Consider the following 25891-nt stretch of genomic DNA (forward strand, 5'->3'; position numbering starts at 1 on the left):
TAGTTAAGGGGCTCCATCACAGCTCTCCATCTGGAGCATGGAAGCCCCTGCACAGCTTAATCAGGAAGTGATGACCTCACCAAGTTTATCTGAGTTTCTCCAATAGCAAATAAATAACATTTAAATTAACTTTCATTAGAGTACCTGCATGTGTGCTCAGTGATTTCTGACTCTTTGCAACCCTATGAATAAGCCCATCAGGCTCCTCTGTGAAATTTTCTAGGCAAGACTATTGGAGTTGTTTGCCATTTCCTCCTCCAAGGGATCTTCCCGACCCAGGGATCAAATGCATGACTCCTGTGTCTGCTGCAATGCAGGCATATTCTTTACCACTGAGCCATCGGGGAAGCTCTTATCAGAATATAGTAGCTTTACAATGTTGTGTTACTTTCTGCTATGCCGCAGAGTGAATTAGTCATACATATACATACAGCTCCTCTTTCTTGGATTTTCCGCCCATTTAAGTCACCACGGAGCACGGAGTAGGGTTCCCTGAGCTATACAATATTTTCTCATTAGTTATCTGTTTTATACAAAGCATCAATAAGTGTATATATGTCACTCCCAACCTCCCAACTCATCCCCCCTGCCATAACTTTTTAAACTCCATAGCCAAATATCAAATAAATGCACACTTTCTTCCTGAGCTTCCCATAATATTGAGACTATCTTCTAGTCGCACATTTTCATCTTAAAAGATCTTTAAGCATTCATTCATTTATTTGTTCCTTCAACAGAGTTCCTCCTCTCCCAGTTGGGAACACAGTTGGCGGCGGGGGCGCGGGGAACACTGTTTCTCCTTCTTGAGGTTTGTTCTGGCTAGTTAAGTTAGTTCCCTCTGGCTAATGAGACAGAAGGTCTTTCTAAGAAGATTTTCTTCACTGGTGGCAGGTGAGAGACACATCAAGAAAAGTCCTCCTGACACGGTCTGCCCCCGTTTTGCACCTGGAGTTTGAACTTGGTCATGATGCCAGAAGCCGTAACAGTCATCCTGTGACCATGAGGCTCCAAGGACACAAGGCCACAGTGGTGAGAAGGTGAAGCATTTGAACGAAAAGATGGAAATAGTCTGGGTCCATAGTTGGATCAGTGAGCTTCTGCACCAGCCCTTGCTGGTTCCCTCTGAATTTCCTGTTATGCTGGGCTCAGTCGCTTTAGACATGTCTGACTCTTTGCAACCCTATGAACTATAGCCCATCAGGTGCCTCTGATCGTGGGATTCTCTAGGCAAGAATATTGGAGTGGGTTGCCATTTCCTTCTCCAGGGGATAATGCTGACCCAGGAAATGACCCCACACCTCTTATGTCCCCTGCATCGGGAGGAAGATTCTTTACCAGTATGTATATCTTCAGTGTTTAAACCATGAATGGTCAGGCTTTCCATTATGCACAGGTGAAAGCACTCTTAATCAGTATATTTATTTAAAGTTTCTTTAAAAAATTAATTTTGTAATGTTTTGAATTGAAGTTGATTTACAGTGTTTCAGGTGTACAGCCAAGTAATTCAGTTAAACATAAATCAGTTCAGTTCATTCGCTCAGTCGTGTCTGATTCTTTGCGACCCCATGAACCATAGCACGCCAGGCCTCCCTGTCCATTACCAACTCCCGGAGTTCATCTAAACCCATGTCCACTGAATCAGTGATGCCATCCATCCATCTAATCCTCCATCCTCCCCTTCTCCTCCTGCCCTCAATCTTTCCCGGCATCAGAGTCTTTTCAAATGAATCATCTTTTTGCATCAGGTGGCCAAATTATTGGAGTTTCAGCTTCAATATCAGTCCTTCCAATGAACACCCAGGACTGATCTCCTTTAGGATGGACTGGTTATATCTCCTTGCAGTCCGAGGGACTCTCAAGAGTCTTCTCCAACATCACAGTTCAAAGCATCAATTCTTCAGCGCTCAGCTTTCTTTATAGTCCAACTCTCTCATCCATTCATGACTACTGGAAAAATCATAGCCTATACTAGATGCACCTTTGTTGGCAAAGTAATGTCTCTGCTTTTTAATATGCTATCTAGGTTGGTCATGACTTTCCTTCCAAGGAGTAAGGGTCTTTTAATTTCATGGCTTTAATCACCATCTGCAGTGATTTTGGAGCCCCCCAAAAATAGAGTCAGTCACTGTTTCCACTGTTTCCCCATCTATTTGCCATGAAGTGATGGGACTGGATACCATGATCTTAGTTTTCTGAATGTTGAGCTTTAAGCCAACTTTTTCACTCTCCTCTTTCACTTTCCTCAAGAGGCTCTTTAGTTCTTCACTTTCTGCCATAAGGGTAGTATCATCTGCATATCTGAGGTTATTGATATTTCTCCTGGAAATCTTGATTCCAGCTTGTGTTTCATCCAGCCCAGCGTTTCTCATGATATACTCTGCATATAAGTTAAATAAGCAGAGTGACAATATACAGCCTTGATGTCCTCCTTTTCCTATTTGAAACCAGTCTGTTGTTCTATGTCCAGTTCTGACTGTTGCTTCCTGACCTGCATATAGGTCTCTCAAGAGGCAGGTCAGGTGGTCTGGTATTCCCATCTCTTTCAGAATTTTCCACAGTTCATTGTGATCCACACAGTTAAAGGCTTTGGCATGGTCAATGAAGCAGAAATAGATGTTTTTCTGGAACTCTCTTGCTTTTTCCATGATCCAGAAGATGTTGGCAATTTGATCTCTGGTTCCTCTGCATTTTCTAAAACCAGCTTGAACATCTGGAAGTTCATGGTTCACGTATTGCTGAAGCTTGGCCTGGAGAATTTTGAGCATGACTTTACTAGCGTGTGAGATGAGCGCAATTGTGCAGTAGTTTGAACATTCTTTGGCATTGCCTTTCTTTGGGATTGGAATGAAGACTGACCTTTTCCAGTCCTGTGGCCACTGCTGAGTTTTCCAAATGTGCTGGCATATTGAGTGCACCACTTTCACAGCATCATCTTTCAGGATTTGAAATAGCTCAACTGGAATTCCATCACCTCCACTAGCTTTGTTCATAGTGATGTTTTCTAAGGTCCACTTGACTTCACATTCCAAGATGTCTGGCTCTAGGTGAGTGATCACACCATTGTGATTATCTTGGTCGTGAAGATTGTTTTTGTACAGTTCTTCTGTGTATTCTTGCCACCTCTTCTTAATATCTTCTGCTTCTGTTAAGTCCACACCATTGCTGTCCTTTATCGAGCCCATCTTTGCATGAAATGTTCCCTTGGTATCTCTAATTTTCTTGAAGAGATCCCTTGTGTTTCCTATTCTGTTGTTTTCCTCTATTTCTTTGCATTGATCACTGAGGAAGGCTTTCTTATCTCTCCTTGCTCTTCTTCGGAACTCTGCATTCAGATGGGTATATCTTTCCTTTTCTCCTTTGCTTTTCGCTTCTCTTCTTTTCACAGCTATTTGTAAGGCCTCCTCAGACAACCATTTTACGTTTTTGCATTTCTTTTTCTTTGGGATGGTCTTGATCCCTGCCTCCCATACAATGTCTTGAACCTCCGTCCATAGTTCATCAGGCACTCTGTCTATCAGATCTAGTCCGTTCAATCTGTTTGTCACTTCCATTGTATAGTCGTAAAGGATTTGATTTAGGCCATACCTGAAAGGTCTAGTAGTTTTTCCTACTTTCTTCAATTTAAGTCTGAATTTAGCAATAAGGAGTTCATGATCTGAGCCACAGTCAGCTCCTAGTCTTGTTTTTGCTGATTGTATAGAGCTTCTCCATCTTTGGCTGCAAAGAATATAATCAATCTGATTTCGGTGTTGACCATCTGGTGATGTCCATATGAAGAGTCTTATCTTGTGTTGTTGAAAGAGGGTGTTTGCTATGACCAGTGTGTTCCCTGGGAAAAGCTCTATTAGCCTTTGCCCTGCTTCATTCTGTACTCCAAGGCCAAATTGGCCTGTTACTCCAGGTGTTTCTTGACTTCCTCCTTTTGCATTCCAGTCCCCTAAATGAAAAGGACATCTTTTTTGGGTGTTAGTTCTAAAATGTCTTGTAGGTCTTCATAGAACCGTTCAATTTCAGCTTCTTCAGCGTTACTGGTTGGGGCATAGACTTGGATTATCGTGATATTGAATGGTTTGCCTTGGAAATGAACAGAGATCATTCTGTCATTTTTGAGATTGCATCCAAGTACGGCATTTCAGATTCTTTTGTTGACTATGATGGCTACTCCATTTCTTCTAAGGGATTCTTGCCCACAGTACTAGATATAATGGTCATCTGAGTTAAATTCACCCATTCCAGTCCATTTTAGTTCACTGATTCCTAATATGTTGACATTCACTCTTGCCATCTCCAATTTGCCTTGATTCATGGACCTAACATTCCAGGTTCCTATGCAATATTGCTCTTTACAGCATCAGACCTTGCTTCCATCACCAGTCACATCCACAACTGGGTGTTGTTTTTGCTTTGGCTCCATCTCTTCATTCTTTCTGGATTTATTTCTCCACTGCTCTCCAGTAGTATATTGGGCACCTACCGACCTGGGGAGTTCATCTTTCAGTGTCCTGTTTTTTGCTTTTCATACTGTTCATGGGGTTCTCAAGGCAAGAATACTGAAGTGGTTTGCCATTCCCTTCTCCAGTGGACCACGTTCCATCAGACCTCTCCACCATGACTATACATATATAAGCATACGTATGTATTCTTTTTTGGATTCTTCTCTATTGTAGGTTATTACAAGATATTGGGTATAGTTTCCTGTGCTGCACAATGGGCCCTTGTTGTTATTCTGCTTTATATGTAATAGTGTGTATGTTAATCCCCAATTCTCAATTTATGCCTCCTCTACCCTCTTTCCCTTCCTTCCCTCTTTCCTCCCTCCCTCCCTTCCTTGTTCCTTCATTTTTCTTTTTTCACAAGGAATTCATGGATTTTCATTTTATTCAGTAGATTATAATCCATTATTATGATGATTAATTCTGATGCTCACATTGTCCCAGGTATGGCAAGTGGGAGTCCCTTTGACTTGGTTGTCATGTCCTTTCGACATTTCCATCATTCTTTGAGCACTTTCTTGTCTTCTGGCACCACGAGGTATCCCACACTTGTGTGGTACCTTCTCCACCCAGCTCTGGCCTCAGCCATTTCTGTGAGACACTCTGAGTCCTTTTGGTGATGGTGGGCTTCCCTGGTGGCTCAGAGGTTAGTGCGTCTGTCTCCAATGCGGGAGACCCGGGTTCGATCCCTGGGTCGGGAAGATCCCCTGGAGAAGGAAACGGTAACCCACTCCAGTATTCTTGCCTGGAGAATCCCATGGATGGAGAAGCCTGGTTAGGCTACAGTCCACAGGGTTGCGAAGAGTCGGACACGACTGAACAACGGGACGGACGGAACGGAACGGTATTTATAAACCAAGATCTCAGTGCCCTGTGGATACTGAGCAACATTCCTTTTGAAGCCACCAGAAATGGAGCAACGCTTACTCATCGGTGTGTTAGTCATGCTAACCAAAGTGACCTGGAGAAAGAAGCATATGTCTCCCTCTTGGAGAGTCTGATGCAGGCCAGTGGAACCTGGGAGAGTCCATCTCTGCAGCCCTCATATCACCACACGAGGTCATTGCTGAAGAGATGGCCAAGGAGTCAAGCCAGTTCTCAAGGTGCTTCCGATAAGGAGCATCCCTTTGCTTGTGTTTTCAATTGCCAGAAGCACAGGGAGTTGGGGCGGCACAGAGAACACATGGGCAGTTGGTGCACTCTCCCCTTTCTCCCACAAAGCTTTTATTCATTCAACAAACACCAGCTCTGTGCCTTGTAGCTAAGCTGACTCCAAGAGGCTGAGATAACTTCATCGCAGGGGGAGAAAGGTGTGTGTGTGTGTGCGTGTGTGTGCACACGTGGTGTTGCAAAGAGCTGAACACGACTGAGAGACTTTCACGTTCACTTTTCTCTTATGTCTTCTGCATTGGCAGGAGAGTACCACTAACGCGATCTGGGAAGCCCTGGGGAGAGAGGTAAGTAAACAGTAAGTCAAACCTGACCCTTTGCTACCCCATGGACTATAGTCCAACAGGCTCCTCTATCCATGGATTTTTCCAGACTAGAATACTGAAGTGGGTTGCTGTTTCCTACTCTAGGGGATCTTCCCAACTGAGGGATCAAATCCATGTTTCTTATGTCGTTTTGGGCTTCCCTGATATCTCGGTTGGTAAAGAATTTGCCTGCAATGCAGGAGACCCCGGTTTGATTCCTGGGTTGGGAAAATCCCCTGGAGAAGGGATAGGCTACCCACTCCAGTATTCTTGGGCTTCCCTGGTGGCTCAGCTGGTAAGGAATCCACCTGCAATGCAGGAGACCTGGGAGGATCCCCTGGAGAAGGGAAAGGTTACTCAGTCCAGTATTCTGGCCTGAAGATTCCAGGGACTGTATAGTCCATGGGGTTGCACAGAATCGGACACGACTGAGTGACTTTTCACTTTCACTTATGTCTTCTGCATTGGCAGGAGGATTCTTTACTACTAGCTCCAACTGGGAAGCTCTGGGGAGAAAGATAGGTAAAGAGTAAGTGAACAGACCGTCACATGACAGCGGGCTTGCGGGCTGTAACAGAGGTCGGTGCTGTGTGCTTCAGCAACACTGAATGGTTACCCCCCTGGAGTCTTGAGGAAGACCCACCCGGGAGCTCCACTTGCACTGGGTCTGAAAGGTGAACGGGAGTTAGCTCCCGCTCAGAAAAGGGGTGGGGGCATCTCAGGTGCAGGAGAGATCTAGAGCAAGGGCAGAAGACCCGAAAGAACTAGGTGTGCTGGGAGACGAGGGAGGCATTTGGGGTGGACCTGGGAGGTGAGGGATGAGGCTGATAACAGGTGGATAAACAGGTACATAGATGGTGACCAGACTGTGCTAAGGAGTTTGGGATTAACAGATTAGTTTTTCTCAGTTGGGTGAATAATTAATAATCTGTGTCATGAGGCATCATGAATATGTGTTTAAGCTGATGAAGGGCATCCCATCTGTGTTTTAGGAGGATCTTCTTGAAGGTTGAGCATCAGATGGAGAGGAGAGAAGACACCAAGACACAGGGACCTGTTGGGAGGCTCTGGCGACCATATGGGCAGCAAGGATGAGGACCTGAATTGGGGGTGGCAGAGGGGACAGAGAGGAGTTGGCTGTTGGCGTCATCTGGGAACAATGAAGCCACAATGGCTTCATTTGGTGCAGGCCATGTGGTTGATTTTATTTGCTCACAATTTCTCCTGGCCTCCTAACCTTGCTGTGACTTCTCAGTGGACAGGACATAGTTCTCGCTTGCCCATGTGACTTGGCTTTGGTCAGGGTTGCATGAGTGACCACGTGCTCCATCTCACCCCAGGCTCCAAGTATGTGTGTAACCATTTTAAGGACAAGGAAACTGAGGCTCAGAGAGGTTAAGTAACTTGCTCAAGGTTCCAGAGCTAGTACGTCAGAGAAGAGGGATTTGAACCCAGGACCGTCTGACTTCAAAGCCCTCTCCCACCCTTCGTGAATATGCTAACTTCTGGGATAGCTACATGAATATGCTAGCTTCTGGGATAGCTAATTTTACCTGCCAGAAATAGCCACTTTCAGCTTTCTGCATTTCTGACTTGGGAAGGAATGGGGGCCAGGGGACCAGCCCTTGGGTTTGAAGAGACCCCCAGGTCATCATCAGTGGATGTGTGCTTGACAGGGTTTCTCCAGCCTCTGGGATGGAGGCTGATATTTCACCTCTGCCTACCTGCCTGGGTTCTGTGGAGCCAAGCTGAGTGTTCTGCCAGCCTGTGTGTATCCCATAGGCAAGGAACTAAGCCTGCCCTGGTGTAAAAGAGAGTTGACTCTTGATCCTAGCAACGGCAGTAGCAGTGGCAAAATCCAGGCGGTTGGCCCATTGATTTAGCTGGATGTCTCAGAGAAGCAAATCCAATTTAAAATATATCTTCAGAAAAAGAAGGATCAGTGAGTTGAAATGGAAGACTATTAGCCGGCCGGATTAGGAAAATTCCCTTTGTCCTAAAATGTTCTAAGAAAAATCTTCTTAGTACAATTTTGCTGGAGCCAAAGGTGTGACAGGATCACTTTGTCACTGTCATCCACTGAGGGCAGGGTTCTGGCTTGGATAAAATAAGAGAAGGAGTTTATTTTGTTGCCTTGTTGGTTAGAATCTGTGCCGATGAGGCTGGATTCTGAGGCTGACACAGGAGACTCCTTGGTTCTGAGGCTGACCAGGAAACTCTTTGCCTAGACTCCTTGGGCACTTTGTATGCCCAGTTCTTTTGAAAAAATGTGGGGAAGAGCTTATATGAGTGAGGGCAGCCACTGCTTACACAAAACCATCATCCCCAGCAGGCAAACTTCTCCTGGTGAGGCTGGGAGAGACATGGGCTGAAGCACTCTGGCAGCAAGTTAATTTACTCTGCTTGCATTAGGGTCTTGTGGATAGACAGGAAAATCTCAGTTTCCCAAAACGACGAGACACCTGGTCTTTCGGATAACGGAGGGAAAAGTCCTGGAGTTCTGACGTCTGTCCTTTCACACACGAAGCTTCATGCCTTTGCACATGCTGTTCCCTCTGCTAAGAATACCCTTCCAACCCCAGAATGCTGGTGAACTCCGTTTCACGCTCCAGCTTGAACGTCCTCTCTTCTGTGTTGCCCTTTCCTCTGCTGCCTGCCCAGATGGGCAGTTCGTCACTCTTACTGGAATGATTCTGGTATCATCACATTTATCTCTTAAACTACTATGATCAGCTCATTTTGAAGATGAGGAAACTGAGGCTCAGAGAAATCAAATAAGCTTCCCCAAATCCCACAGTTAGTCAATACCTGTTCCGGCCTGCCCTGCCTTTCCTTCTCTTTTCCCTTTTGCCTTCTTCACTGAGATTTCAACCCAGAGCGAGACTTCCTCAGGGAAGTCTTCCCTAAACATTTTGTCTTGGTCAATCCCGCCTGCTGTACATTTTCATAAGGCCGTGTACTCTTCCTGTGTAGCACTGGCAACAGTTGTAAAGGTACATTTCTCTGGATGACTCTTGGGTTAAAGCCTATACCCAATACTAGACATAACCTTGTGGAGGGAAAGGGCAATGTATATATATTGACCTTCCTGGTGGCTCAGGGGGGAAAGAATCTGCCTGTAATGTGGGAGACATGGGTTCGATCCCTGAGTTGGGATCCCCTGTAGGAGGGAAGGGCAACCCACTCTAGTATTCTTGTCTGGGAAATCCCATGGACAGAGGAGCCTAGCTGGCTATAGTCCATGGGTTGCAAAGAGTCTGACACAACTGAGTGACTAACACCTTAATGTGTATATATATATATATATCTTTGTATTCTCAGCAAATAAAATAGCATCTGGGAAATAACAGGTGCTCAATAAATATTTGTTGGATAAGTGAATAAAGAACTGAAATTCAAGTCCCTGTCTCTAAAGCCCAAGTTCTTTCTAATATCAACTGTTGGTGCTCCCCAGGAGGACAGGATGGGACGGAGGTCATTTCAGGGTACGGAATTACAGTGCAACTCATTAGAGAAATTACAACTGTGTGTGTGTGTTGGTAGTGGTTTGAATCCAGCCTGTGTATGGAGGAGGGGCAGAAGTTGAGGCACTGGGCAAGGGTTAAAAGACTTAAAAGGATCAAGGATCACAGGCAGCTACTGAGGGTTTTTCATCAGGGGAGAGGCTCATAGTTATATCTGAGAAAGATCACTCTGCCTGGCACCGAGTGGCGAGTGGACAGAACCCGGAGGCTAGGATCGTGTCATCATAAAACTAAAGCTTAGAGGAGGAACAGTCCTGGGCAGGGACGTCAGTGGAGACAGGGGTGGTCCAGCACCCAGGCGATGGGCAGGGGAAGTGGTAAGTGTGAGTCTCTAGTTTTAGGGATAGACACCTGGACAGATGGTCTTGTCATCTACAGGAGCAGAAAGCACTGAAGCGGGGAGATGGTTTGAGTGGGGAGAGGCTGTGTCAGGACGAGCCGGCTCACTGTTGGACCAGGGTGCAGGTGGGGGCCAGTGTGAGTGGGGCAGGTGGGGCAGGGTGAGAGAGACTAGGAAAGGGTGAGACAGTCCAGCGCCTGTTTCTAGACCTCAGTGCAGTACAGGTGTGTGGATCAGCGGGTCTCAGATGAGACTGGGTGGAACCCTGCTGCCTCCTCCATTTCTCTCTGCAGCTGCTTTCAGCCGAGCTTAACACCAGACCTGACAACTCAGGACTGGAGCTTGTCAGCTGGAGGGGAGGTGAGACCCAGGCACACCGCCCACCCTCCCCAGTGTTTCCTCACCATTTAAGAATCTGGGCTTTGGGCCACTTATTCAAGTCTCAGGTTCCTCTTCTGTTAAGAATGAGACAGGAACCAATCCAGGAAATCCAAAGGAAGGACTGAAAGCACCCTGCAGGGGGGAGCCCCAGACGGGCTGGAGGGTCCTCCCTCCTCCTTGCCTGCTAAGTTTCACCGGAATTATTCACCAGAGGGAAAGCCATGTAAGGATTGGGGGTGGGTGAGGGGAAAGGGCTTTCCCAAGAGGTCAGTCTCAGGATGGATGCTCAGGGAATTTGGGAGGAGATGTTCCCTGGAGAAACCGCCTCCTGGCTTCACTGAACCCTACACCACCCAATGGGGAAGGAATCGTCCCCCCGCATTTTGTGGATGAGGAAACCAAGGCCCAGGGAAATTAAAGAAGACTCTTAAGGTCACACAGTCAGGAAAAGAGTCCTGAGTGGGGCTTCGGTCTATGAGAAATCCAAAGCCCTCCTCTTGAAACACTCTTTCCGGTCTAGAAGCCAGTGATTCCAAACGTGGTCAAGGCCAGGGCACCAGGGCTGGGCTGGCACCTCTCCAGCTTCCTGGGGGCGCGGGTCTGGGTCTTCCCAGGGCCAGGATCTGGTACCTGGGCGCTTCCGGAACCTGCGGGTTTGGTCGCCAGACTCCGGCGGGCGCAGCGTGCAGAGTAAGGGCGCCAAGGCATAGGTGGGGCGGGCGCGCGGGAGATTGGAGAGCAGAGGCGCTGGGGCGGGAGCGCGGCCCCGGGAACTGCGGGGGACCGAGCAGGCAGCGCTCGCCCGGCGCCCCCGCCCCCTCGGTGGCGGCTCTCTCTCCGCTTCTCCGGCTCCGAACCAGACACAGCAGTCGCCGCCGCCGCCGCCGCCACCGGCTGGTGCGCTGCCGGCGGCCGGGAACAGTCCCGCGAGCACCCGCAGCTTCCTGGCACCCGAGGGGCGCAACGCGGCCACCAAGCCGGTGGCACTCGAGGATGCGAGAGAGGGGTCCCGGCGCGCTCCGGGGACCCCCCCAGCGCAGCACACGGTGAGCGCCCCCCGGGGCTCGGGGATCCCTTAAGCTGCGGGTCCCGGGGTGCCACCCCCCGGGTACCTGATGGGGCCGCCCGGGGGGCGCAGGGCAGAAGTCGACACCGCTAGCAGCCCGCCTTTGCCGCCGAACCCGATATGCTGCCCCCGGGGCGCAACGGCACCTCGCACCGGGCACGGTCGGGGCAGCAGCAGCTGGCGCAGGGGGGCGCCGTGGGGGACTCGGAGGGGGCGACGCTGCTGGGGCCCGCGCAGGTGGTCACCGCCGGCCTCCTGACCCTGCTCATCGTCTGGACCCTGCTGGGCAACGTGCTGGTGTGCGCGGCCATCGTGCGCAGCCGCCACCTGCGCGCCAAGATGACCAACGTGTTCATCGTATCCCTCGCGGTGTCCGACCTCTTCGTGGCACTGCTGGTCATGCCCTGGAAGGCGGTGGCCGAGGTGGCGGGTTACTGGCCTTTTGGGGCCTTCTGCGACATCTGGGTGGCCTTCGACATCATGTGTTCCACCGCCTCCATCCTGAACCTATGCATCATCAGCGTGGACCGCTACTGGGCCATTTCCAGACCCTTCTGCTACGAACGCAAGATGACCCAGCGTGTGGCCTTGGTCATGGTCGGCCTGGCGTGGACCTTGTCCGTCCTCATCTCCTTCATCCCAGTCCAGCTCCACTGGCACAGGGACAAGGTGGGCTCTAGGGGTGGGTTGGACTCTCCATCCAACCTGGCCAACGGGACGCCTTGGGAGGAAGCCGGGGAGTCGGATAGGAGTGCGGAGAACTGCGACTCCAGCCTGAACCGCACTTACGCCATCTCGTCCTCGCTCATCAGCTTCTACATCCCGGTGGCCATCATGATCGTGACCTACACGCGCATCTACCGCATCGCGCAGGTGCAGATCCGTCGGATCTCCTCCCTGGAGAGGGCTGCGGAGCATGCGCAGAGCTGCCGCAGCCGCGAGGCCTGCGCGCCCGACACCGGCCTGCGGGCATCCATCAAGAAGGAGACCAAGGTCCTCAAAACCCTGTCGGTGATCATGGGGGTCTTCGTGTGCTGCTGGCTGCCCTTCTTCATCCTTAACTGCATGGTCCCCTTCTGCAGTGGACACCCCGAGAGCTTCCTCTGCGTCAGCGAGACCACCTTCGACGTCTTCGTCTGGTTCGGCTGGGCCAATTCGTCCCTCAACCCCATCATCTACGCCTTCAACGCTGACTTCCGGAAGGTGTTCACCCAACTGCTGGGGTGCGGTCACCTGTGCTCCCGCACCCAGGTGGAGACGGTGAACATCAGCAACGAGCTCATCTCCTACAACCAGGACACCGCCTTCCACCAGGAGATCGCAGCTGCCTACATCCATCGGATCCCCAACGTGGTGACCCCGGGGGACGCAGACGTGGACAAGGAGGAGGAGGCAATCCCTTTCGATCGAATGTCCCGGATCTCTCAGACGTCCCCGAAGGGTGACCCTGCTGGCCAGTCGGTCTGGGAGCTGGACTGCGAGGGGGAGATTTCATTGGGCAAAATCACACCTTTCACCCCAAATGGATTCCATTAAACTGCCTGAGCACCCTTCTTCGCGGATCAACATAACTGCACAGGCATTAACAAGCATGCAGAATACACACGGGACACACACAAATACATTTCCACTGCTGCTAAGTTTATCAGGCCTTCAGTGTGCGGTGTAGTTGTCCATGAGCTCAGAAACCTCAGCGGACTGATTTGTTGTGGAACTATTTGGAGAGAGCAGTTGGAAAAAGCTCAGTCAAATGTACCCTAGCCTAGCAGAGATGGGCCCATGGTTCTGCTAGAGATGATAACATGGTAATTGATTCCCCCCCCCCCCCACCAAAAGTGGTACTTGGTCTTTAAAAAATATACTCTCCCATCCCCTTATAAGTGAATAGATTATTCATTGTGAACAAGTGACTTCTTGGTGTTTGGGTTGATTTTTAAGCAATAGGTTCAATGTGTGTGTAGCCTGATGGGAGTGTGTGTATGTCTTTCCTGTATCTTGCTTCCTGTGGCCTGTATTTTTGTAGTTTCTGCTTTCTGTGTGTCTTTGCTCCAGCTGAGGAATTCTTCCTGATCTGTTCTGCTGTCTAATAAACACAAATTATGTGTTCTGTGGGGTGATTACTGTTGCTTTGCCAGATTGGTTTTCAGGACAGCTCCTGGAGGAGCTACAATAGCATCCTTAAAAGCAGGGAGGATTTTGGCTGGGTCTGGAAGCATTAATTTATTTTCTTTACTGACACTTTAACTTTAAAGTTACACACAGGGGCAAGAGTTTCTGATATCTCTGACTTAAAAAATTAGATACACATATCTCAAGTCTATGCTGAAAGCTGGCTCCATGCCACAGCATCAAATATGGACTTCTCAAGCCCGATATCCCAATTTTTTTTCTCAGTTGGAATCTTCTTTTTGAAACTACATAACATAAAACATTTCTCCTGATCCCTAGACAGATGCTATCGGTTCACTGAAAAGATCATATAGAATAATCGCTAGGTCTTTCTCAAACTCAAATCTATAGCGTTTTAAAGTTAACTGGCTTTTGATCTACTATGTTTTCTGAAGGAGCTTTGAAATGTTTGAGTTGATATGCTTGAAAAACAAATCCAATTTTTAAATAGACATTTTCATTTGTGGACAACAGGAAGTGAGGGAATGCATTTTAATTAAAATATAGGAACCAGAGATGGTATTTGAGTGAACTTGAAATTGGGAAATCTGTCGAGGTGCTCAACAAAAAAGCCCAATGAATTCCAATCTTTTAGTATTTCCTCTCTGCCACCTGCACTGCAGAGGGGAGGGGTTTAGTTCCAGAGCCATTCCAGACCAGAGCGTATTATTACCCTTAGATCTAAATGTGAGCATTGTTAATGGGAGCAAATGAAATGTGAATATGTAATTTCATACAAGTCCCTACTTTGAAGCAGGTTTCTCAAGGACAGTTCAATCAATTTTGGTCTCTTTAGGGATAATTTTATTGTCAGTCTCCTGAACAACCAGGTCTTGCTCACCGCAAAATGTGCAGTGCCTGGCACGCAATGCTTAATAGACAGTTGAATGAATGACACACTCTCTCTGGAATGATGAGACTGAAAGTGAATCCTATTTGATACGTTAGTTTTCATTTATGACTGAGTCAAATTGATACGGGAATCTGAGGTCTAGTGTTCCATTTGTGACCTCTTGTGAGCTGATTGCTAAGAGGACCATTAGGGAGATCAAGGACAGGGAAGAGCATCCTGTTTGGAGATTCAGGAGATAGCTGTGTGACCTCGAATGGGTCAACTAACATCTCTGGGCCTAACTTTCGGTCTGCCTCTGTAAATTGAAAGACTTATACTAAGGCACAGTTTTCCAAATCATGTTACATGCTGCAAAAATCAGTAGATAAGGTCTAGGGTGAAATAAATTCAGCAAACCCAGGTCCAATATCTGTTTCCTACAGGGCTTCTTAGAGATGACAGTGAATCCCCAGGCAGGAGAGAATTCTGCATTATTTTCTAAAGTATTTGTCCTTGTAAATCCTTGTTTGGTGCAATTCCTTCCTGCTTTCTTGCTGGAGGTCACAGTTGCAGGGAACACAGTTTGAGAAACTCCAATTGATCCAAAAATCTCAAAAATGCAACTCTTCTAAAGGACCTGTTGTGAGAAGAAAAATTTTTTAATTGCTGCCAAACATCTTTCAAGGCCCCAGTTCAAATAATTTCTGTATTAGGAGATGCATTATGTGGGAACTTTGGGAATGCCTCCTGCAAAATACCACTCATCATTCATTATAATCATTTATACCTACTATGTGCTAGGTACTCTTCTAGGAATATAGTCGCCAATTAACTCCTCTGGTGTTGGGAAACATTTCAGTGGGAGAGAGGCAGCAGACAACACCTCCAGATGATACTACTACCAAAAATACTGTACTGTACTGCAGGCTTCTGCCATCCAGACTCTGAAATGTCATGTCAGGCAGTGATGCTGAGAGACGTGAAATAAACCAGAGTGAGTCGAGTGATGTGGCTTCCATTTAATTTAGGGCGGTCACGTGGGGGGCATGAAGGGAGACGCAGATGGAGAAGGAAAGCTCAGGGTGACAGTGAGGTCCAGGGGAGGAGTGCTCCAGGCCAGGGACAGGGGATGGTGTGTGGCCAGTCCTGAGGGCGCCGTGGGGGGAGAGAAGCATGCCCAGGTGGCTGCAGGGCTGGAGAGGGTTATGCTCACAGCAGCGGCAGGCACAATAGAGGCTCATTCTGTTCCCCGGCTGCACACGTGAAGATTCATTCATTCTTGCAACCCCACAAAGCAGGCACTTCTGTTACCCCCATTTTACACATGGGGAATTGAAGGCATTAGGAAGCTCAGGAACTAGCCCCGGGTCACACAGCTCGTGAGTGGCAGAGCTGGACTGGAGAGCCTGGCCGTGGAGTCTTCCTGAACTGCCCTGCAGAGGTGCGAGGAGCTGCCAAAGCATCTCCTTTAGCAAATGCACTGATGCCTGGATCAGGATACTCCTCGTTCTTTTGGTCATTACCTGGTTAACGGACGCACCCCTATGAAACACTGTGGTGGTTTAGTTGCTAAGTCGTGTCAGACTCTTGCAGTTCCATGGACTGTAGCTCGCCAGGCTCCTCTGTCCATGGGATTTTCCAGGCAGAAATACTGGAGTGGCTTGCCATTTCCTTCTCCAGGGGATCTTCCCAACCTAGGGATTGAACCTGGGTCTCCTGCACTGCAGGCAGATTCTTTACCGACTGAGCACTCCTATATCCACGTGTAAAGCTGATTTTCTTTTTATTTCTAAAATTAATTTTCACATTTTTTTTTAAATTAGAGGATAATTGCTTCACAGTGTGGTGTGGGTTTCTGCCACACAGCAGCGTGAATCAGTCACAATCATGCACACGTCCCTCCCTCTGAAGCCTCCCTCCCCACTCCCATCCCACCCCTCTAGGTCGTCATGGAGTGCCAGGCTGGGCCCCTGTGTTATGTTGTACACATGCCCTGGGTGCTACTTTGTGTTTGGAGGGGAGGCAGCAGTGGAAAAATGAGCCTGCTTTTTGACCAAGTGCTTTCCTAATCCCTAGTTGATTCTCATACTAACCTTACATACTATTATCTTTCCATTTTACAGATGAGAACTCTGAGGCACAGAGAGCTTGAGTTGGTTGTCCAAGGTCATATGACTAGTAAGTGGTGGAGCCAGGATTTTACCCAGGCCTATGGTTCTCAGTGGGGACAGTTTTCATCTTAGGGGACATGTGTCTGGAGGATTTTTTGGTTGTCACAGTCGGGTGTGAGGTGCCATCTAATGGGTAGAGCCCAGAGATGCTGGTAAACCTACTGTGCACAAGACGACCTCCCACAACAAAGAATTATTCGGCCCTGAATGGCCCCTGAGTCCAGGTCCTAGATGCTTGCCCCAAAGCCAAGCTGCCCAAGCTTTGAAGTACCACAACTCCAAGTTCCACATTTAGCTCCCCTGATATTTATTGTCTGAATCTGGGCATGTCTTCTAGCTTCAGTTTCCCTGTCTGAGAAATGGGTACCTTAACCCCAAAAGTCTGGGCAAGGAGTAAATGCGTCTGTGTAACACTGAGGTTCTTTTCGTGTCTTTCTTTTTGCCCTTCTGTTCTCTCTTTTAAAGAACTCTATGATCTGATACATTTTAAGAAGACTTGGAGGTTCCCGGCTTGGGTAGAACTACACTGTCCTGGAAGTCAACAGTCCCAAGAGCTGAGACTCGTCTTGTCTTGTTCCCACAAGGCTTGTTCTCCTTCTCAGCTTAGACCAATGTTGGGCCTGGAGTCCTGCGGTGGTGCCTGCTCCGTTGTGTCTGACTCTTCGTGACCCCACAGACTGTAGTCCGCCAGGCTCCTCTGTCCTTTACCACTGGAAGCCATGGAGTAGTTGCCAGGGTCAGGTGATATCCTGAGTGAGTAACTGGGTGTTTACATAGAGTCTGAGGCTGTGTTGTCTGTGGAGGCGGCGGTCCTCACATCTGCAGCTTATCAAAGGCCTGTAGGGCCGAAATCCTCATAAGTGTTATCATTATGCAGCACACCTGAATGCCCTTTATAACTAGCGAAGCGCCTGCAGAGTGTGACCCTCCCAATCCTCTGGTGAGGTCCTTCCAGCCTGCCTGGTAAAGAGGTGAGGCAGTTGACCTGGGGAAGGAAGGGTCCAAAGCCTCGCCCTCACCAGCCGGAGGCACCCACGCTGAATTTAAAGGTGGCCTCAATTCTGGCATCCTCTCCACCGCACTGCATGGAAGCATCACGTGACAACAGGTGTGTGGTGAGCATGTCCTTAAACTTTGCATCTTCACTCCCCTCAACCTGGGGCTTCTCCATGGCTCAGTGGTAAAGAATCTGCCTGCCAATGCAGGAGCCATAAGAGACATGGGTCCGATTCCTGGTGTTGGGAAGATCCCCTGGAGAAGGGCTTGGCAACCTGCTCCAGTAGTCTTGTCTGGAGAATCCCATGGACAGGGGAGCCTGGTGGGCTACAGTCCACGTGGGTTGCAAAGAGTCAGACACGACTGAAGCAACTTAGCCTTTCTGTGCTTATTTCCTAAAACAAGGAATTTTCTTATCTAACCTACATGCCTTATCAGATTTCATCTCATGATAATGCTTTTTCATAATGAAACAAGCCAAGAGCTGTGTGGCTGGTTTTCTTTGCGTGTGTGCACAGTTGCTCAGTAGTGCCACCCCATGGACTGCAGCCCCCCAGGCTCCTCTGACCATGGGACTTTCCAGGCAAGAACACAGGAGTGAGTTGCCATGCCCTCCTCCAGGGGATCTTCCTGACCCAGGGATCAAGCCTGGGTCTCCAGCATTGCAGGCAGATTCTTTACCTGCTGAGCCATCGGGGAACCCCAATACTGCTTTTAGTTTGTCTCAAAGGACAGAGCTGGGAAACAGATTCATGTGTAATTATGCACATTTCCATAAGGATTCATATATTTCTATACCTAGCTATGTACATATATTAAGTGCAATAGGCTCATTCCATTATTTGTGGATTTTACTATCATCACCCTGATTTCAAATCCTGACTTTCTAATGCCTTAGAAAGAGAACTGGAAGTCAAAGATTGTTACCAAGTTTTTTCTCTTATTATTAAAATGGGGATATTAACTGGCCTTACCTTTATTAGCAGGGTTGTGTGATGTGGTGCAGGTGGAATGTGTAAAGCCCCACCCACAGGGAGAATCAGAGAACCATCAGCTCTGTGATCGTGTTTATAGCACCTGAGAACACTGGGCAGGTAATAGTTCCTTGCTCGAGTTCAGGGCCACGATCTAGGAGAGGGATAGGATGGAACAGCACACCAGACTTGGCCATTCCTGGAACAGAAGGAACAGGACAAGATGTTGAGCTTGATAAGGAGGCCAGGGGAGATCTGAAAGGAGAGTGTTCTTGAGTTCATGTGGAACCCCTGGAGCTCTAGGTCACTTTGGGGAAGGACTTAGAGGGAACATGCCTACCCCCTTTCACCAGTGGTTAGAGCCAGCAGACTTCTGCTTTGACACGGTTAAAGAGGTATGGTTTTGGCATTCCCAGTTTGGGGCCTGGGGATGCATGTGTCCCATATATAAGATGTTAATGAATTGCTGGGCTCAGGGGAAGCACTTAGAAGCATTGTTTTCTATTCCAAGACCATCTCTGGAGAGTCTGCACTCCACCAAGAGTGAAAGAGTTGTGACACTTAGCATTTGCTGGCCACATACTCTGGGCCAGGTGCTTTATCTTCCTCTCTTCATGCCGTCATTGCAATATTCTTGTAAAATAAGTGCCATTATCATCATTTGGAAGACGAGGAAAAGAAAGCTCAGAGCTGTTCAGTCATTTGTGTAAGTTCACACTAGTAAGTGTCAGAGGTGGGATGTGAAGACAGGAAGTTCATGAAGAGGGTTCTCCATAGATGGGACCATAGTCTTCCTCCTGGAGAGCCCTCCTTTTGGGCCGCACACACTCAGAAGAGGGTCACTCCTTCATGCGTATTACCCCGGGGTCTTCTCTGAGCTGAACATCTTGGGTTCTGAAACCAGCACTCAGCAGACCTGGTTGTCCCTCTCCTCTGCATGTTGGCCGCTTGTCTGTGCACTTTCAATGCCATTTAACAGCAGACAATTAAGCCTCAGATTTGGTCTGTTAAGAATGGGAGGGTTCTAGCTTTCCACATCCCTGATAATTTCAAGAATTGGGAAAGCCTGTCTAATATTGCTTGTCAGAAACAGTAAATATAGCCAGTTCACATGTCAATTTCAGTTTCTTGGTAGTGGCTGCTGGAAGTCCTGTGATGAGAAAGATTCGAAGACTGCATCCTACTCAATGGAAAAGAGGTGGCCGACTGACCAAGGATGTCTGTCTGGGACTTAGGAGATGGGGCACACGTGCTAAGTGTAAGCACTTGTCATTCTGGTTCTGCCAGTGGTCCTCAATCCTGTCTGCCCCGTAGACTCACTTGAGGATTAAGATATTAGTGTCTGAAGCTCACTCCAAACCAGTTGAATCTGAATTTCTGAGGAATAGAGACTGTGATCTGGTATTTTGAAAAAATTGACTGTATTTGAATGTGTGGACACAATTAACAAACAACACTGATTGGTACGATCCATTAGGCAGGTTTCAAGTTGATCTGCCTTGAGCCTGACTTGAATTACTCAAGTTGTGCTTTTACTACAATATTTGATTGGTTCTTATTAGCAGTGGCTACTTCTCACAGTACTCTAGATCTCTTATTCTCTTGCATCAGTCTTAGATTTTCTGCTACACACACACATATACACACACAATCTCAATGGCTAGTCTTTGCAGAAGATAATCTAAATAGTTAAACCAACTCAAACCTCACTGCAGGTGCGGTTAAGACCATTCTTATTGAAGGCAAACCCTAGGGGTCCTCTTACTGAAGGAAAATAATCCAGTGGGTCAAGAGGTAATATTTTACCTTTAATTCTCAGACTCCTTACCGGTAAAATGGAATGAAGAAAATGAGAAGTATTTAGTAAGTGCCTAATAAATATTTGCTGATTAAATGAATTCAGTTCAGTTCAGTCCCTCAGTCATGTCTGACTCTTTGCGACCCCATGAATCACAGCACACCAGGCCTCCCTGTCCATCACCAACTCCCGGAGTTCACTCAAACTCATGTCCATCGAGTTAGTGATGCCATCCAGCCATCTCATTCTCTGTCGGCCCCTTCTTCTCCCACCCCCAACCTTTCCCAGCATCAGAATCTTTTCCAATGAGTCAACTTGTCGCATGAGGTGGCCAAAGTATTGGAGTTTCAGCTTTAGCATCAGTATCTCCTTTAGAATGGACTGGTTGGATCTCCTTGCAGTCCAAAGGACTCTCAAGAGTCTTCTTCAGCACCACAGTTCAAAAGCATCAATTCTTCAGTGCTCAGCTTTCTTCACAGTCCAACTCTCACATCCATACATGATGTGAGAAAAACCATAGCCTTGACTAGATGGACCTTGGTTGGCAAAGTAAAGTCTCTGCTTTTTAATATACTATCTAGGTTGGTCATAACTTTCCTTCCAAGGAGTAAGCGTCTTTTAATTTCATGGCTGCAATCAGCATCTGCAGTGATTTTGGAGCCCCAAAAAATAAAGTCTGACACTGTTTCCACTGTTTTTCCATCTATTTCCCATGAAGTGATGGGACCAGATGCCATGATCTTTGTTTTCTGAATGTTGAACTTCAAGCCAACCTTTTCACTCTCCTCTTTCACTTTCATCAAGAGGCTTTTGAGTTCCTCTTCACTTTCTGCCATAAGTGTGGTGTCATCTGCATATCTGAGGTTATTGATATTTCTCCCGGCAATCTTGATTTCAGCTTGTGCTTCTTCTAGCCCAGCGTTCTTCATGATGTACTCTGCACATAAGTTAAATAAGCAGGGTGACCATATACAACCTTGACATACTCCTTTTCCTATTTGAAACCAGTCTGTTGGCCCATGTCCAGTTCTAATGATTGCTTCCTGACCTGCATACAGGTTCCTCAAGAGGCAGGTCAGGTGGTCTGGTATTCCCATCTCTTTCAGAATGTTCCACAGTTTATTGTGATCCACACAGTCAAAGGCTTTGGCATAGTCAATGAAGCAGAAATAGATGTTTTTCTGGAACTCTCTTGCTTTCTCCATGATCCAGCAGATGTTGGCAATTTGATCTCTGGTGCCTCTGCCTTTTCTAAAACCTGCTTGAACATCTGGGAGTTCACAATTCACGTATTGCTGAAGCCTGGCTTGGAGAATTTTGAGCACAACTTTACTAGCGTGTGAGATGAGTGCAATTGTACAGTAGTTTGAGCATTCTTTGGCATTGCCTTTCTTTGGGATTGGAATGAAGACTGACCTTTTCCAGTCCTGTGGCCACTGCTGAGTTTTCCAAATGTGCTGGCATATTGAGTGCAGCACTTTCACAGCATCATCTTTCAGGATTTGAAATAGCTCAACTGGAATTCCATCACCTCCACTAGCTTTGTTCGTAGTGATGCTTTCTAAGGCCCACTTGACTTCACATTCCAAGATGTCTGGCTCTGCTGCTACTGCTGCTAAGTCACTTCAGTCGTGTCCGGCTCTGTGCGACCCCATAGACGGAAGCCCACCAGGCTCCCCCGTCCCTGGGATTCTCCAGGCAAGAACACTGGAGTGGGTTGCCATTTCCTTCTCCAATGTGTGAAAGTGGAAAGTGAAAAGTGAAAGTGAAGTCGCTCAGTCGTGTCCGACCCCTAGCGACCCCACGGACTGCAGCCTACCAGGCTCCTCCATCCATGGGATTTTCTAGGCAATAGTACTAGAGTGGCTTGCCATTGCCTTCTCCGTGTCTGGCTCTAGGTCAGATTAAATGAATTAGTGGAGCACAAAATGAGAATATTTGTTAAAAATCTTGAAGGAGAAAGATATCACCACGTATCCTTAGCCTGTTATACCAGAGACAGTGGATGTCTTTCGCTTCACAGGCCTATGGATTCTGAGGAATTCTATTCTAGGATCTGTGTGTAAGGAATTAGTCCCAAGGAGCTTCCTGTAATCGTTGGGCCTGATTTTATGAGGTTCTGAAATTTGAGCTGATGTAAAGTGGGAGGAGGCTTTCAGGAATCTTGGGAGGGGACCAGATGTATTTTTCTTGTGGGAAGAATGTGAATCACTGGGGGAAGCCAGAGGACAGACAGGTGGCAGCTTCTGAGAAGGCCTCCAAGGATCCCCCAATCCTGGTATTTTATGCTGTGAAATCCCCTCCCCTTGACTGTGGACTGAACCTAATGGCTTCTAATAAACAGAGTCTGCAAAAAACATGATGGATGTCACCTCTGAGATTAGATGACAATAGACTTGCTTCCATCTCACTCGCTCGCTCTTGTTCTGCCGGAAGCCAGCTGCAGTATCATGAGCATCCTATAGGGAGGAGCAGTGGGAAGAAACTGGTGGGGCCACTGGCTAACAGCCAGTGGGACCTGAGGCCTGCCAATAGCCCCCTGACTTGGAAGTGGAGACTTCCTAAGTTGAGCCCTTGATTGAGACTGCAACCCTGGCTCACATCTCCTTTGCAGCCTGTGAGGGACCTTGAACCAGAAGACCCAGCAAATCACTGCCTGGACTCTGCACCCACAGAAATGATAAGGTAATGAATTCTTGTTGTTTTAAGCTGCTGAGTTTTGAGTTAACGTTTTAGCAAGCGGTAGATAACTCATGCAGAAGAACAGGGAGGGAATAGCATCTGCTGAGCCCTTCGCTTTCCTCAGTTGTTCAGTTCAGTTCAGTCGCTCAGTCGTGTCCGACTCTTTGTGACTCCATGAATCACAGCACGCCAGGCCTCCCTGTCCATCCCCAACTCCCGGAGTTCACTCAAACCCATGTCCATCGAGTTGGTGATGCCATCCAGCCATCTCATTCTCTGTTGTCCCCTTCTCCTCCCTCCTTCAATCTTTCCCAGCATCAGGGTCTTTTCAAATGAGTCAGCTCTTTGCATCAGGTGGCCAAAGTACTGGAGTTTCAGCTTCAGCATCAGTCCTTCCAATGAATATTCAGGACTGATTTCCTTTAGAATTGACTGGTTGGATCTCCTTGCAGTCCAAGGGACGCTCAAGAGTCTTCTCCAATACCACAGTTCAAACACATCAAATCTTCGGCGCTCAGCTTTTTTTATAGTCCAACTCTCACATCCACACATGACCAATGGAAAAACCATAGCCTTGACTGGATGTTTGTCTAGTCACTATCCTCAGGTGTATCATAGACTTTTTCTCATTTCATCCTTGTGTCAACCTGGATGCAGAAGTTGCTGGGCAAATACCAGAGATAAGATGTGAAGTCAAATCTTTTGATTCTAAAACTTGTACTCATTTCTCAAGTCCAGGATGTTACCCATGAGACATTTTTCATGTTTCAAAAGTCAGCGGTATTAATAGAATGACTAATGCTGGTGCTAAACGGTTTGCATACAATGAGCCGTTACTAGTGTCTGTACACTCAGCTACCTGCTGTTGCTGACCGCCTGTGTGTCTCCCATTAAACACACACCAGGACACTTAGGCACACACATCTCACATGCACGCAGGCCCCTGTTATACACATGTGCCCAAGCTACATTTATAAGCATGTTAGCTCACGTACGCACACATAGGCATGAAGTGGCACGCACATGTGCCCTCACATCCACCCATCTCCACCTTCATCTTCTAAGAAAAGACTCTTTACGACAGTCCTTTCCTAAACAAACATTCAATAAGGTTTTCGCGCCTGAGCAGAAAAGGCCACTGTCATTGTTTTCTTTAGCAATATCCCACGTACTTTAAGCAAATCTGAAATCTGACTGGAGACTTTGGAAATCATTTTGTCCAACCTCTTCACTATGCACACGCAGAAACTTGAGGCTCAGAGAACTTGAGGGACTTGTCTAAGAAGCCCAGCAAGGTTGTAGGAACTAGAATCCAGGTCTTCTGACCTCAGATCACTGTTCTTTCCCTGGCAATATACACCTGTCTCAGAGGCTGGGGGGTGGGGAGATGGGAAGTTGGTGGGTGGGGGGATGGGGGAGATGGTGAGGTTGGTGGGGGGCGTGGATAGCACTCCTTGACCTTGGAAATCCATTTCCAAAGGAGATTATATGTGCAAAAATGTTCAGAGTCAATTGTTCTTTCTGTGTAAAAGAAGTTGATGTTTATTCTTTCCCTACAATATCCCCTGTTAAGAAGGAACATTGTTCACCTGTTTGTGGATTAAAAACAGATGCCCAGGGATTTTTTATGACCTGATTAATTCTGAGTGAAAGAAGTGTGGAGAATGATAATTTACAAATGACAAATGTTAGCACTTAGGAGGACAAACCATCATTTCAAAGGCCAGTTTTTTGTTTGTTTTTGTTATTTCATGAAAGAGAGCAGGCCTTTCTGTGCAAAGTGTCAGAAAGCTGTTTTCAAGAAGGAGTTCAGTCAGTGGGGAGAGGGGATTTTAAAAATGAATTGAAAATAAACTCAAAGGCACTGGACTTTCATTATAAGTTCCTTCTGTTGGGTGAGAAATAAAGAATTTAAACAACTTTTCATCCTCTTTCCTCCACCCCTAATTTGGTAAAATTATTTGGATATAAGGCAACAAAAATGAGCATCAGATCTGGAAGAGAGAGATTTGGGTTCAAGTCCCAATTGTGTCATTTAAAGTAAATGATGCGTCTTCTCTGAATTGGATCTCCTCAGCTCTGATAATGAAAATCATCATGTTTATATCACAGGGTCATTATTAAGGTACAAAATGACCATTTGCTAGAATTTACTCCATACCAGATGCCCTGTTAGAACTTGGGCAGAGTGATCTCATTGACCCTTCACAGCAGCTGTTTAAGTAGGTCTGGGCATTCCTCTTATGGGCTTCCCAGGTGGTGCTGGTGGTCAAGAACCTGCCTGTCGATGCAGGAGGTATGAGACACAGGTTCAATCCCTGGGTCAGGAAGATTCCCTGGAGGAGGGAATAGCAACCCACTCCAGTATTCTTGCCTGACAATCCCATGGACAGTGGAACATGGAGGGCTCCAGTACATAAGGCTGCAAAGAGTCAGACACAACTGTTGTGACTTAACATACACGCATGGGCATTCCTTTTGTGTAGGAAAAGATGCTGAGGTTCAGAGAGGTCATGCTCCTTGCCCCAGGTCACACAGCTAAGAAGTAATAAGCTAGGGATTCCAACCCATGGCTGCCTGACTTGCTGCCGTTACACATGGTAAGAATGTGATGACAACAACTAGCAAAACAGAACAAAACCCACAAGCTCCGAAGACATATTGATTTCCCATTTTGTCCATCCCCATCCCTGGGCTAGGAACCCAGGATTTAAAATGGATTAACATTATGTGCTCTGCTTCCATGCACCTGATATCCTGCTCTGTGGAGCCCTCAGAGGCTGGGGAGGAAGGGGAGTCTGACGGTTTGGGGGAGGAGGGGTGATGCTTTTGAATTTAGCTTTGGACTCATGTTTAAGGTGCCTATGGGAATCCATGTGGGTGGATGAGATTCAGAGCAGGGCAGAGGTTTGGGTCTGGGACATGGATGACTGCTTAATTTGTGCCCAAGGATTTCCAGCAGTTAATCTATTTGATTATATAATATATAT

At 47.4% G+C, this 25891-nt stretch overlaps 2 protein-coding genes across 2 annotated transcripts in view; one reads left to right on the plus strand and one right to left on the minus strand.

Moving 5' to 3' along the window:
- The first annotated feature begins 11399 nt into the window (after nucleotides 1–11399).
- On the plus strand, nucleotides 11400–12815 carry DRD5 (dopamine receptor D5). Its single transcript, XM_055435096.1, has one exon. It carries the CDS (start codon nucleotides 11400–11402, stop codon nucleotides 12813–12815), a length of 1416 nt encoding a protein of 471 aa, XP_055291071.1.
- Nucleotides 12816–13857: 1042 nt separating this feature from the next.
- The window catches only part of SLC2A9 (solute carrier family 2 member 9), a 292047-nt gene continuing 280013 nt past the window's right edge, over nucleotides 13858–25891 (minus strand). The window contains exon 13 of the mRNA XM_088836486.1: nucleotides 13858–14917. Coding sequence (XP_088692612.1) covers nucleotides 14909–14917 — 9 coding nt within the window. The 3' untranslated portion in view covers nucleotides 13858–14908. The remainder of the gene's footprint in view (nucleotides 14918–25891) is intronic.

The sequence above is a fragment of the Moschus berezovskii genome, chromosome 5, assembly GCF_049115385.1.
Source record: "Moschus berezovskii isolate FMDL1 chromosome 5, NW_MosBer_1.0, whole genome shotgun sequence".
Lineage (NCBI taxonomy): Eukaryota > Metazoa > Chordata > Mammalia > Artiodactyla > Moschidae > Moschus > Moschus berezovskii.

Coding starts and splice junctions, on each gene's coding strand:
- DRD5 (XM_055435096.1), top strand. CDS start 11,400: ATGCTGCCCCCGGGGCGCAACGGCACCTCGCACCGGGCACGGTCGGGG.